The sequence below is a fragment of the Geotrypetes seraphini genome, chromosome 5 (genome assembly GCF_902459505.1).
Source record: "Geotrypetes seraphini chromosome 5, aGeoSer1.1, whole genome shotgun sequence".
NCBI lineage: Eukaryota > Metazoa > Chordata > Amphibia > Gymnophiona > Dermophiidae > Geotrypetes > Geotrypetes seraphini.
In genome coordinates this window covers 21967881-21983107 of record NC_047088.1, presented here as the reverse complement: position 1 = coordinate 21983107, position 15227 = coordinate 21967881, and the positions used below count along the sequence as shown (strand labels likewise).

The 15227-nt window shown below is 39.7% G+C and overlaps 1 protein-coding gene across 2 annotated transcripts in view; it reads right to left on the bottom strand.

Annotated features, from left to right (window-relative positions):
• SMARCA1 (SWI/SNF related, matrix associated, actin dependent regulator of chromatin, subfamily a, member 1) overlaps positions 1 to 15227 on the bottom strand; it is a 129638-nt gene that overhangs the window by 19349 nt on the left and 95062 nt on the right. For both annotated transcript variants that reach the window (XR_004539555.1, XM_033945566.1), the window contains exons 17-20: positions 14917 to 15027; positions 11830 to 11943; positions 6076 to 6198; positions 3626 to 3758 (exon numbers count right to left, since the gene is read on the bottom strand). Coding sequence is in view for 1 of the 2 variants with exons in the window: in XM_033945566.1 (XP_033801457.1) it covers positions 3626 to 3758; positions 6076 to 6198; positions 11830 to 11943; positions 14917 to 15027 (481 nt within the window). In the remaining variant the exon portion in view is untranslated. The remainder of the gene's footprint in view (positions 1 to 3625; positions 3759 to 6075; positions 6199 to 11829; positions 11944 to 14916; positions 15028 to 15227) is intronic.

Here is a 15227-nt window from a genome sequence, read left to right as displayed (position 1 = left end):
TTCAATTACAGAAAAGCATTCACAATATCTAGCTTCCATGTTTCCATGTAATGAACAATATTCCAAAACACACATAGCTAACATTAAAAATGTTATGATTGTTAAGTCAGTTTTACTGTTGAAATTAGGTTTTACCTGCTAATTTTCTTTCCTTTAGGACCTCTAGACTGGTCCATATGCTGACACTTGAGCTATACACACATACCATCATATGGAAACTGAGAACTATATAATATTTTATTTATTTATTTAAAACATTTATATTCCACATGTCCAAGATCTAAGAGGGTTACATTACATGCTTAATTAAAACAATACAATCAAATAATAAGAACATAAGCAGTGCCACTGCTGGGTCAGACCAGAGGTCCATCATGCCCAGCAGTCCGCTTATGCGGCGGCCCATCAGGTCCAAGACCTGTATAGTAATCCTCTATCTATACCCTTCTATTCCCTTTTTCTTCAGGAAATCATCCAATCCCTTCTTGAACCCCAATACCGTACTCTGTCCTATCACACCCTCTGGAAGCGCATTCCAGGTGTCCACTACCCTTTGGGAGAAGAAGAACTTCCTAGCATTGGTTCTGAATCTTTCCTCTCTCAATTTTTCCGAATGCCCTCTCGTTCTTGTAGTTTTTGAAAGTTTGAAGAATCTGTCCCTCTTCACTTTCTCTATGCCCTTCATGATCTTGTAAGTCTCTATCATGTCCCCTCTAAGCCTCCTCTTTTCCAGGGAAAAGAGCCCCAGTTTCTCTAATCTTTCAGCATATGAAAAATTTTCCATACCTTTTATCAATCGCGTCGCTCTTTTCTGAACCCTCTCGAGTATCGCCATATCTTTCCTAAGATGCGGCGACCAATATTGGACGCAGTATTCCAGATGCAGGCATACCATCGCCCGATACAACGGCAGGATAACTTCTATCGTTCTGGTTGTAATACCTTTCTTAATAATACCTAGCATTCTATTCGCCTTCTTAGAGGCCCCTGTGCCGATGGTTTCATTGTCCTATCCACCATCACCCCCAAGTCCTTTGCTAGGGTACTTTCACCCATTACCAGCCCTCCCATCGTATAGCTGTACTTCGGGTTTCCGTTTCCTACATGCAAGACTTTACATTTCTCTACATTAAACTTCATCTGCCATTTTGTCGCCCACTCTTCCAGTTTGTTCAGGTCCCTTTGCAAATCCTCACAGTCCTCTTTGGTCCCAACTCCATTAAATAGTTTGGTGTCATCTGCGAATTTTATTACTTCACACTTCGTCCCTGTTTCTAGATCATTTATAAATACATTGAACAGCAGCGGTCCAAGTACCGACCCCTGCGTAACACCACTCGTGACCCTCTTCCAGTCAGAGTAGTGGCCCTTCACTCCTACCTGCCAACCAATTTTTGATCTATCTATGTACTTCTCCTTCCACCCCATGGTTCTTCAGTTTCCGTAGTAGGCATTCATGGGGTACCTTATCAAAGGCTTTTTGGAAGTATACGATGTCTATGGGGTTCCCTTTGTCCATTTGTTTGTTATTTCCTTTGAAGAAGTGCAATAAGTTCGTTAGGCACGATCTTCCCTTGCAGAAGTCATTTTGGCTTGTTTTCACTAGTTTATTCCTTTCTAGATGCTTGTCGATGCTGTCTTTTATCAGCGCTTCTGCCATCTTCCCCGAAACCGAAGTCAGATTTACCGGTCTGTAGTTCCATGGGTCACCTCTCGATCCTTTTTTAAAGATGGGCGTAACATTGGCTATCTTCCAATTCTCCGGGATCACGCCTGTTTTCAGGGATAGGTTACAAACCTGCTGTAGTAGTTCCGCTATTTCCTCCTTTAGTTCTTTCAGTACCCTGGGGTGGATTCCGGGCCCGGGGATTTGTCAGTTTTTAATCTATCTATCTGCTTATGTAACATACAGCCTCAATCCTGTAATTTAAAACAAATAAAAATCAAACTATATCTGAACTACAAACCACTCAAATCTGGAAAGACCCTTCTAAAAAAATAAGCTTTCAAACTTTTACGGAAGGTCAAAAAATCAGGGATAATAGTTCTGTGCAGTTACCAGGCAACCAATATTAAAATCACAAAGCAGAAAAAGACTAACACCTGTACTCCAGACACAAGGACCAACTCCTCCCAGATGTGTCACATGTGCTGTGTCAACCCTAATAGTCACATATGCTCTTTCCTTTTTTTGCAAAACAACCACAGCAAACAGTCACGAGAATTTATAACTTAAAAGAACTATGTACATACCAAATCTTCCACCGAAGATACTAAGACCCAAGTTATAAACTTCCAGAACCAACCAATACAACTGCAAGATGGGTGGGTTCAGGACGGGTCTGGAGAGCCAGAAGGAAAGAAAATTAGCAGGTAAGAATTAATTTCTCCTTCCTTGTCAGACCTCCAGACTGAACCGTATGCAGACACTGGTAAGTACTAAAGCAGTAAGAATTATTATTAAAAGAAAGAAAAAATAATGGCCAAAGGCCAGTCGTTAAAAAATCGATACGGATTAAGGCAATGCATACTGGACGAAGTCCAGAAAAAAAGAACTACTTCGCTCATGAAAATGAATAACTGAGGAACCATGAGCCTACGTTGGGTGGGAAGGCAATCGCACAAGCGTGGTGTGGGCAGTTGTGAAGTTTCTTAAAATTTAAAGTGACAGTTCACTTTCTACACCATCCATACCAGGCTCTGTGGACGATGTCACTCATATGTGAGAATATGCTGCCTGCTTGTCCTACAATAAACTTTTTTACAGAAAGTGTGGTAGATGCGTGGAATAGTCTCCCGGTAGAGGTAGTGGAGACATAGTAACATAGTAGATGACGGCAGATAAAGACCCGAATGGTCCATCCAGTCTGCCCAACCTGATTCAATTTAAATTTTTAAAATTTTTTCTTCTTAGCTATTTCTGGGCAAGAATCCAAAGCTTTATCGGGTACTGTGCTTGGGTTCCAACTGCCAAAATCTTCGTTAAAACCTACTCCATCCCATCTAAACCCTCCCAGCCAATTGAAGCCCTCTCCAGCCCATCCTTCTCCAAACGGCCATCTACTGACACAGACCGTGCAAGTCTGCCCAATACAGGCCTTAGTTCAATATTTAATATTATTTTCTGACAAAACTGTATTTGAGTTCAAGAAAGCGTAGGACAATCACATGGGAGTCTCTTAGCGAGAGGAGGAGATAGTGGATGCTGTGAATGGGCAGACTGGATGGGTTATTTGGTACTTATCTGCCTTCATGTTTCTATGTTACTATGTTTCACACATGTCTTGGCCCTCCCAATGTTATGAAATATTAGATGTGGCCCCGAATAAAAAAAGGTTGGACAAGCCTGTTTTAGAGGGTGGATGCTACAGCTCACTGTGCATGTCTAACAAACTAAATAATGCACAATGAGCTGACATTTAAAAATTGAATATTTTCTGCTCTGTGTCCTGATATTCTACAGATCATCATTTAAATTGAAACCAATCTAATGAATAGTGATGTAATCCCTCGTGTTGTATGACAACACCTGAGGAAGAAAGTTTGAAGATGTATGAGACCCACAAGGACACATTCTATAAACAAGTGTAAATACAGTTCTAAAGATGATTTATTTTCTGCTAACCTGAATATTCAATGACCTCTTCGGGTGTTTTTCCTTCCACTTCTCGAGCAATATTGTCTATATCATCACGACCATACTTCTCATTAGCCTTAATAAACTGGTTAAAGTCACGTTTGTTCCAATTTGTAAAACCCTATCAATTTAAAAAAAAAAAATGACAATATTAAATAAACAAAGACATATTTACCTATGATTTGCATTTTGACCAGTGTGCCATTTGTTCCAATGTGTTAGGTTTCTCAATTAAAACATGAAGCATTAACTCCAAAAATAAATAAGTCTGCAAATTATGCCAGCAGGTTTCAATGATTTTTCATTTCCTAAAGTGAGACACTGACATTTCACAGTTCTATGCTTGCGGGTGATCAACTTTATCATTAAATCAAGAATGCAAAGGTAATTTTTAGTTTTAACATTTCATTAATGTGGGTACAAGAGTTTTCAGAAATTCTTATCCTCTGAGAATATGTACAATTTAGGAAAAAAAGACTGAATAATGGGGCAATTCTTCAGCTAAGTTTTGCTTCAATTAATGAATACAATGTTGATTTTAATATGGGTAATTAAGTAATTATTATCTCTATAACAGGGCTCAGGCATCTATGCATTTAATTTTTCCTATTTTGAGTTTTCTAAAAAATATAAAGTATCAGGTTAGTAAGAAATATAAAATCAAATGAAAATATGCTGGCAGCTAACAATTGCAATTTGTAAGTGGATTCTTTTCTTTTTACACTTTAGGAAAAAACGTCATCTGTTACCAATTCCTGAAGATGATGAATAATTTTTTTTCATGTACATTCCACTTCTTTTAGTTTTCATACAATCATTCTGGACCATAAAGTATACTGCACCAACAGAAGAAGTCTACTATTAGATTATAAATAGGATTTCAATTTTGTTCCGAGCACGTCCTCTCTTTCAGCCCACCAGAATTTATTTCATCTTATGTATTTATATAATGCCTGTATCGAAAGTGGTTTACAATGAATAGTAATCAGGTATAAGCTCCTATCCAGCAATACGCAATCTTCATTATAACTATGGGCTGGTCTACATGAATATATAAAATTTCAGAGGACCAGAATATTTTTTACAAATCCAGTAATAAATATGGAGATACTGGTCATCACAGAACTTGAAAACTTGTTAAGTATTTATTTATAATGTTTTACAGTCACAGAAGATTCTGTTTTATGCTAACCCTAAAAATTTTTTGGGGGTGGGGGAGAAGTGAGCACAAGACATGTAAGCGCAAGACAACTGCACCAAGACATAAGCGCGTGGACAAATGGGAGCAGACAAGTTAGCGCAAGACAAGTGAGCACCAAGACATCTGAGCGCAAGACAATTCAGCGCAAATGATTTCTAAAAAGCACGAGCATGACATTTGAGCGCAAGACATCTGAGCATTGACAACTGAGCACAAGACAAGTGAGCGCCGGCCACGCGCTTTTGTCCCGCCACCAGATAATAGCGTGCAGGATCTTGTAGTACAGGGATCTCAAAGGCCCTGCTTGAGGGTGGCAATCTAGTCAGGTTTTCAGTATTTCCCCAATGAAGCTACACAGCATTTTCTTATACCCTCACTTATCTAGCGATTCTGTTGCGCTCATCTTAAATAGCTTTCAACGTTAAAAAAGATTCAATATTACATATAAATAATCGTGCGTTAGCGCTTTTCTACAGCAGCCTACCGAAACTTTGAGCGAAACTTGAGCTACACAGCATCTTATATAAAAAGTTAGCAAATGAAAATATAAACATACCTTGCAAATGAAGAAATTTGGAAGTAGTTTTGCTCTCACCAAAGGCGAGTGAAATCCGCGCAAGATAAATACCTGTTATAGAACAAGTTCTAAACCAGACCTATAACGAACACACTCAGGCAGCGAAAGGAAGGTGGACTGAAAGATGCTAGTGAAGGGAGAGAGCAGGCTGTTCCGAGCACTTAAAAAAGGAGCTTATGTAACGAATCACAGAAGCTAGCGAAATGAAGGTGGGCTGTTCTGAGCATGAGTCTTTGCGCTCATTTGTCTGCTCCCATTTGTCTTTGCGCTCACTTGTCTTTGCGCTAATTTGTCTGCTCCTTTGTCCGCACACTTATGTCTTGGCGCAGTTATCTACCACTCACTTGTCTTTGCACTCACTTGTCTTGTGCTTAGATATCTTCCGCTCACTTGTCTTGGCGCTCACTTGTCTTGCGCTCAATTGTCTGCGCCTGTTTGTGCGCGCACGTTTGTCTTGCGCGCATTTGACTATGAACCCACAAAACACATTTGTGAGCCCATTAGGGACAGAAAAAGGACCTGCATATAATAGTTGTATCACAGAAAGGTGGTATATCAAATTCATGACCGTTTACTGGCTTCATTATTTTTTTATGTGACCATTAGATCTGTTTTTCTAAAAGCAATGCATATTAGCTTTTTTTTAATTTTTAAGATTACTTGGGTGAGAAGTTTTTCTTTTTCCTCTGTCTCTTCTATGTTGAGGGGTTCTGCATCATCGATCTTCTTCTGCTCTTCCTTCTGAACATTTGCAGCATTTGGTAGATCTGGGTTCCTCGGGACCTAAATCAGCAGAAGGGAACCAAGTATACTGTGTGTAAATAATTGTATTACCATATCAGTCTCTCTTCTATAAATACAAAGCAAGTCTGATAGCACTGATATAGTCCTCACTTATTTACACTCATTAAAATGGACAACACACTTCTATAGCCACTGTGACTTAGCAGTAAAGAAGTTTAAAAGCTGTGCAACCTAGACAGAATTTCCTTTAGTGCTCTTCAAATTGCAAAGAAATGTTAGGATTAATAGATATCCAACAAGTAAACATCAACGAATATGTCAGTCAGTTAGCCTTGCTTTGCTGGTGTCATTAAAATGTATTATATGAACAATATGTGGCATTTGAATAAGATCAATAATACAAGGTAGAAGTCTTATTCCATAATACTTGGATAGTATAAAACACTGTTCTTCAACTGCTGGTCCGCAGGAAATTTCTGCTGGTCCACACAGGGCTGGCGAGATTGACTAACTTCAATTTCCTGCTGGTCCACGCAGGGCCGGCAAGATCGACGAGTTATTATCAGCTGGTTCACGCTGGGCCGGAGAGATCATGGGGAGCCTCCGACAGTGGCTTTCTCCCCTCTCTGCAGCTCTCCTTTACTTACCAGCGCAGCGATTCACGAAGTCAGCCTTGGGGCTTTTACTGAGTCACGGCTGCCTCTGATGATGCAACTTCCTCTTTCCTCAGAGGCGGCGCGACCCAACAAAGGACCCGAGGCTGCCTTCCTGAATCGCTGCGCTGGGAAGTAAGGAGAGCTGCTGGGAGGGGAGAAAGCCACTATTAGAGTCTGGGAAGCCGCTGGGCAAGGGGAAAAAGGGACAGCTGCTACTGGAGAGGGAGAAGGAGAGATGCTGCTGGGAGGGGAGGAGGAAAAGGAAGCTGGGAAGCTGATGAGCAAGGGAAATAAAAGGGACAGCTGCTACTAGACCTGGAGGGAAGGAGAGATGCTGCTGAGAGGGGAGGAGGGAAAGGAGTCTGGGAAGCTGCTGGGCAAGGGAAAAAAAGGGACAGCTGCTACTGGACCTGGAGGGAAGGAGAAGGAGAGATGCTGCTGGGAGGGGAGGAAGGGAAGAGAGTTACTGCTGGACAGGAGGAGGGGAGAAGGGAAAAAGGATGGAAACAGCTGGCAGGGAGATTAAAGGAGGGGAAGGGGAGAGACAGGCATGAGAAAGTAGAGAGATTGATGATGGGAAGGGGTCAAGAGAAAAATAAGCAGAGAGGGACGATGGTAGATCTGGTGTAGGAGAGATAAAAATGATAAAAATGAGGAGTGTGTGGCGCAGTGGTTGGATCTACAGCCTCAGCACCCTGGGGTTGTGGGTTCAAACCCCGTGCTGCTCCTTGTGACCCTGGGCAAGTCACTTAATCCTCCATAGCCCCAGGTACGTTAGATAGATTGTGAGCCCACCGGGACAGAGAGGGAAAATGCTTGAGTACCTGATTGTAAAAACCGCTTAGACAACCTTGATAGGCGGTATATAAAATCCTAATAAACTTGAAACTTGAAAACTTGAAACTTGAAGACAGCAGTGAAGCTGGAATGAATCATGTAAAAAGGAGAGAAGGGGACGTAGGCTGGATGGAAAGGGGAGAGGGGCATAGAAAGAAGACAGATACCATATGGAATGGGGAAAGGACAGACAGTGGATGGAAGGGGCAGATGCTGGATTGAAGAGACAGAGAAGGCAGACACTGGAAGGAAGAAAGTGAAAAGAAGATGAAAGCAGAAACCAGATACGACAAAAGGTAGAAAAAAATAATTTTATTTCTATTTTGTGATTAGAATATATCAGATTTGAAATATATATCCTGCTAGAGCTGGTGTTAGACATAACTGGGGACTGCAAGGCCCAGGCAGTGCTTCTTTAGCTTCCAGATGGCTTAGGGTGCTCTCTGACCAGGGGGCAGTTGCCCTAGTTGCACTCTCTTAAAACTATTCCTGTCATGTGTGACTGCAGTATTCTGTTAGCATGATATTTCTGTATATTATTCTGTAATAATTTGGCTTGTTCAGTTTTCTTGATAGTAGAGGGGATATATGTGAAGGGGAGGGGAGACAGGGGTTTTGTTGATCCTTGCTCTGTATTATTTGTATTTATAAAATGACAATTGTACAGAATATTATTTCTTTTTATACTTTAATAAAATACATTCAATATAAAATCATAACTGAGGCTTGTGTGGATGGGATCAGATGATTTGCGGGGACCAAGCTCATGAAGATGGGGCGGAAATGGGGTTTTAGTCCTAGTAGTTTGACAAATGACACTAATGATCATCAAATAGCTAACATACAAGGAAATGAAATACCAGCAGACATGATCTAGAGCTCCTTTCAAGATTTAGAATGGAATAATTATATCAAACTATATAACAAATACTCTAAATCATACTGCAGTCTGGATTCATGTCCCCCAGAAATTATGAAAGCAGCTCCTTTAAAATTTAAACTATCTTTGCTGAATTACTTAGCCCATAACCTAAAAAATGGAAAATTCCTCACTAATAATGGTCACATAATAATAACCCCAATTCCAAAAAAATAGCAAAGAATCATCAGCACTGGTAAACAACCAACTGGTAACCAACCAGTAGCATCCATTCCATTTATTGTAAAAATCATGGAAGGATTGGTACATACCCAATTGATGGAATATCTTGATCAGTTCTCTCTCTTGCATGAAACTCAACTGGTTTTAGACCTTTGTTCAGTAATGTGTCTCTTGTTTAGTAAGGGCCTTAATGCCCTGATCATGCAATTTGATATGAGCTCTGCCTTTGACCTAGTTGACCATGGGAAAATGCTCAATGCCTAGATGCAATTGATATTAGGGAAGAGATGCTGGACTGGTTTCGAGGCTTCCTTATGTCCTGTACCTATCAAGTACGCTTCAATTACGATCTCACCGATACCTGGAGCAATTCGTCTGGGGTACCGCAAGGATCACCACTATCCCCATTGCTTTTCAATGTCTACATGTCCTCACTAGGTGCGCAATTGACCCAGCTGGGGATAAAATTATTCAGTTACGCAGATGATTTCACGATCATCATTCCATTCACTAACTCTCTCTCGGAAATTACTCCCAAGGCATCAGAAGCACTAAATTTGATAGAGCAATGGATGACTGAATTCAAACTGAAACTTAATTCAGAAAAAACAAAATTTTTTTGTAGCTTCGCCACACCCGCTTGATACCAAAATACCGCTATGCATCAATAACCTAAGTTATCCTATTCAATCTACTATGAAGGTATTGGGTATAACACTAGACCAGTGCTTAACCATGAAGGACCAGGTAGACTCCTTAATCAGAAAGGGTTTTTCCACTCTCTGGAAACTTCGATCCATTAGAGCATATTTTGATATGTCAGCATTTAGAATCCTGGTACAATCCCTCGTACTAAGTCAACTTGATTACTGTAACATCGCCTATTTAGCAATTTCCCAAAAGAATATGCGACGATTACAATTGGTGCAAAATGCAGCGGTCAAACTGATTTTCGGGCTAAAGAAGTTTGACCATGTGGCACCTTACTACCGACAGCTGCAATGGCTGCCGATGGAGGCACGCGTGAAATTTAAGTTTGCCTGTTTCTGCTTTAAAGTACTATATGGTCTAGCCCCTAAATACATAACTGACCTTTTCTCCTTCTCAGCCAACAGACATAAGAGAAGTTCACATTCGAACTTCGTTTCCCCTCCAGTCAGAGGATGTAAACTCAAAAGACATCATCAACACCTTTTCTCTCATCAGGCAGCATTATGGGGTACATATCTAGAACAATTGCTTACACCTACTACTTATGGGGAATTCAGGAAACGCCTAAAAACATATCTGTTCCTGAAATATCTAGGCAATTGTCCCGTACAACTCTTTCGCCTCAATAAATGATCCCTTGAGCTGTTAATCACTAACTTCCACTATGTTAAGTTCAATCTATTTGTATCATCTTTTAATCTTTGTAAACCACATTGAACTTCACGATCCTGAGGTATATAAACTGTTATTATTATTTATTAGTAGTAGTAGTAGTTTGCCGGTCCACAAAATAATTCTTTTATTTCTGCCAGTCCACAGGTGTAAAAAGGTTGAAAAACACTGGTATAACATATCCATGATTCAAACATTTATTACTTCTAGACAACGTGAATGAAAATAGTTTGCTTAATGAATATTCTCTTAAATAATTACTCACAAAGAGAGTGTGTCTTTATGTCTGTATGTCCCCTAATACATATCAATAGCCATACTTGGTCATACCAGTGCTCCATCTATCTCAGAATCCTAATTCCAAACTGACCAACCAGGTCACAAATACCTGGCAGACACACAAGTAACAGCAACATTTCATGCTTCCAATCCCACAGCAAGAGGTGCCTTCCACAATCACTCAAAACAACCCTAATACAGCTACAATTCTTATCAACTATCCAAAAAGAGCTGTGAACCTGTTAGTGAAAACAAAATAGCAGCATATAACACTTAGTCAAAAGGAGGAAAATCCTCAGAACCCTGTTACGGAAGAACCCTCCTCTAACTAGAGAGGGTAAATAACGTCATCGACACAAAAACTTCCTTAAGCTTATGTTATAGTTGACGTCAGAGGTAGGGCAAGTTTAAACGCACATGTCAAACGCTGGACGATGTAAAAATAAGTGAAACTCAGTAGCGTTTGTGTTTGCAGTACTCTTTCACAGATTTCAGCATCACAGACTTACATCTCCTACAAAGACTACTTTTAGTTATACTGCTTTTATATCCTCTATAATAAAATCCTAAGCGTGCACGCTCACTTAGGACGGCGCGTTTCCTGACAGTGTGCTGTGTCCCTCCATGTCGAATTCCATTTTCGAACACGGAGGCAGGAAACATGCCGGCGACTACCCCTCCCGCCCTCACTCACCGCCAGAGAAACCTCCATAGGCTTGGAACCGGTGGGGGGCAGAGGCGCCCCTGCCGGCATCTACTTCTCCCCCTCGCCTGCTCACCCACCCGCCGCATTTAACTTCAAAGACAAGCGCTGTGCCGTGCTGCCACTGGCCTCGCCGTCTTCTCTCCACTGTGGCCCGCCCTCTGACAACTTCCTGTTTCTGCTAGGGCTGGCCGCAGTGGACAGAAGACGCCGAGGCCAGCAACAGCGTAGCGCAGCGCTTTTCTTTGAAGTTAAACACTGGGTGGGGTGGGTGGAACAGTTTTGAACTGGTTTTGCTCCTGCCTGGTGAAAAGATGGGAGAAGGAAGCTGGGGTAAAAATGGGTTTGGAGGTGGGGCTGAAAATAGGGGACATGTGAGGGAAGGAGGCTTTACTAGCACCTGTTAATGTAACGGGCTTAAACACTAGTTATAGAATAAATTGCTTTCTGTTATCCATACCTGTCTACTTTGTGAAAACAAATGTAGTCTTGTTTTCACAAGCTCTCTCTCATTTACTGAATGCTATATGATTGTCAGCTTTTATTTTTATTGTTTTTAGTGTTTGTTATGTTTGCATTGCTATTTTTTTGCATTCATATTATGTGTACCACTTTGAATATGAGTTAGATAATATATAAAATCAAAAACAAATAAATGAATATGAAACTAAGTGCCAACAGATAATACTGATAAATATTTGTGCAATTACCTTGTAACCTATAGTCTTCCGATAAAAAAGAATTTCCTTCTCCAGAAGCTCAAACAACCGAGGAGGAAAGAATTGGAAATCTTGAATATTTGGCTGTTTTGGTGGTCGGGGTGCCTTTAAATAAAATACATCTTTAAATTTATCATCCACCCATTTATCTATCATATGTTATTACATTGTACTATTCAACCTTTCATTAGACCAAGATGAAATAATATTCTTACACTCTAGCAGTAAAGCAAAGGGTGAAGATTTTATGTAGTGTTTGCATCATTAAGACATAGGTTCAGGCAAATATTGTTTTTGCAGTCATAACTATTATGCATCAAAGACAATAAGTGAAGGAGCTTTGAAAAAAGTGAAAGCTTTCAACAGATGTTTGCTCCATCATGTGGGCCTAAAATGATATGGTATAAGACTAAACAGGCAATTTGCTGCACACTGTTCTCCATGATTCATGATTACTGTGGTTTGGAAAAGATAAGACCCTGTGTGCTATTTTATTGTAGGAAAAATTTCTCACATCATTTACTTTAACAGATAATCCTTGCCAAAACACATCTGGTATTGGTCGTTCTTGCTTTTCGGTTATTTATTGAGATTTATTAACTGCTCATATGAAGAGATTCACCCAAAATGATGTACAGCTGGTGTGATCAAACTTACAATTTTTTTAACAGCATAACAATAGTAAAAATGACCAAATATAAACAAATACAATAAACAACAAATTGAAACCTAATAAGACTACCACAAAACAGTATAAAAAAATAAGCAGACCACCCAACAAAAGAAAACAGGCAATTTATTAAATAAAGCAGTGGCCTGAAAGCTCTGTCAAGGGCAGAAAACTAGAAGAAACAGAAGAACGTTTATCTCTCTAAAAGTAACAAATAAATTGCCAACAAAAGAAAAAACAACTCCTCTTGACCTTGTTTGCTGGCAATTTACCTGTGCTTGTTACCTTTAGAGGGACGGGTATTTTTCTGTTACCCTCTAGTTTTCTGCCCTTGACAAAGCCTTCAGGGCAAAATGTGGCTACATCAGGAACTGTTTTGTTTAATATGTAACTTGCTTTCTTTTGTGTGGTCTGCTTATCTTTTGGTTTGCACTCTGCACTTGCAGATCAGTCTCTCATTTTTGACTTACAGTATCAAAAATATACACATTTAACAGCAATGAATTTTTTTTAAAAAACCCAGATATAATATAATATCAGCAAAATCTTAACGAAACACCTAATAAGCACGCATTAAAATATTCAAATAACAGATATGATGCTAATGCTTTCCTACAATAAAGTTTATCATGTAGCTGAGAGGCCAAGTGAAGATATATAGATGGGGACAAGATGGGTGGTAGAGTCAGTTGGGATAAGCAGATGGATGGCTAAACTCAAAACAAGTTCTTTGCACAGTTAAATAAGATACAAGGAACTGGTCTAAGTTACAGTGTGTGTAGCAAGTTACTCCATGTGCAGTGGTATATAGGTCAGCCATCCTATGTATAAAAGGCTTGGGAGAAGACCCTATTGGACACAAGAAATATGTAGCAAAATGGTGAAGAACTTCACAGGCTTTTGGCTATTTAACTAAACTGTGGTTCTAGAAGCATTAAAAGTTTTGTAGTTCATTCTATGCAGTAATTATGTTTAAGGTTAAAGAATGTATAAATTACCTCATACTATTATTGCAAGTACACATCTAGGGTGTGAGAGCATGCCCCTGATGCAAGTGTACACCAAATCATAGTCTATGAATCCTATTTTCTCAATCATGTTGTAGGGCCCTTCACATTTCCACAACAGTTTGCTCTCTTATGAACACAGGAGTACCAGAACCCTGTCTGCAGGATGGAAGATCCTTTGGACTTCTGCATGATTATCTCAAATCTCTTTTACTGGTCCAATAAACAGGACAAACATAGCTTGATACAACAGCAAAACAAGCAGGAGACCAAAAGTTTTCCAGATACAGAAACACCCTCCCTGCCTGTACCTCCCAATTTTTTTTTAAGTATATATAAGTTGTTCCCAAAAAGAACAGATATATAGTGGTGTGAGTGAGCACAGCAAATAAGAAACAATATTCAGTTAAATATTCAAGACATTGCTGCGAGCATAGACAGTTAATGAAGGCCAAAAGGCTCCCAAATAGTTTGCAATTGATGTCCCTGTACAAAATCCACCTCCTGGATATCCGTGCATTCCATCTTCAATTGAAGAATCATTTGCTGCATGATTATATATAAATTACTCAAAATGTGGAAATTTGTCGTAGAAAATAAAGTGTTGTAGGACAAATCCAGAGGTTATATACTGCCTTGGGGAGGACATAGGTCAACCAGGGCTCAGGATGATGTGATGGCACAGGGAGGGAATCAGTCACTGCACATGATGAAACCTATTGGCTGGATTTAAGGGTCCAGATGACTCCAAGTATATGACTCTCAAAAGATATTTTGTTACTTCAGTGATTGTACTAAGCTTGCTGGAACAAAGCAGAAACTTAACCAAAACAGCAGCTTGTTTCGACTGAGTTGGAAGTTCAAAGGTGCAGGAGAAAACTGCTTGGCCCAAAAGAATAATAACAATAAATTGTGAAATTTTTGAATCTAATTCCTGCATCCCCCAGTGAGTGTAGATCAGTGTGATTTTAATCAGAATGCTTTATCTCTCTGTGCCTTTGATTCTATAGACTAGCATTAACACAGTATAAAAAGTGTACATATAAAGGGCTAGATTCAGTAATTGGCACCTAGCCACACTTAGGCACCAATTACAGAATCACGTTAATTGAAAACTTAGGCGCCTGTAATGTAGGCCAGGGTTTTACAGGTATACATTATAGGCGCTACTAAGTTCTTTAGAGAATCACACCTAGCAGCACCCAAGTCACTCTCCATCCCTAAATACAGCTACTTTGGTATTAGGCATTGCTAGATGTCATACAATAGGTGCCTATCTTTTGTCAAATTGCACCAATCTCCCAATTATTTTTTTCCCCCAATTATGAGTTTGTTAAAGCTCATAATTGAAGCCAATTTACTAATTGAGTTAGAATTCCCCCCAAAATGTCATCTTTTTACCTTTGGTGCCTTTGGTTCACTAACACGTAATGCTTCTCTAAAATATGCATCTACTGCATAATTGGCTTTTCGTTCTCTTTTGGGAGGTTCAATCCATTCCATCATACTCAGCTATGGAGACATACATAGAAAAAAAAAGTATAAATAGTTTAAATAACCCCACAGTCCCACTGAAACTGGAGAATAAAGTTACAGTATTTTAAAACTTTTAAGATATCCGCAGAAAACTTTTAGGAGACAGATAGGGATGGAAAATTCTAGATCTCAAGTGCTACAAGGACATCTAGCTTTCTAGACAACTAAATTATGCA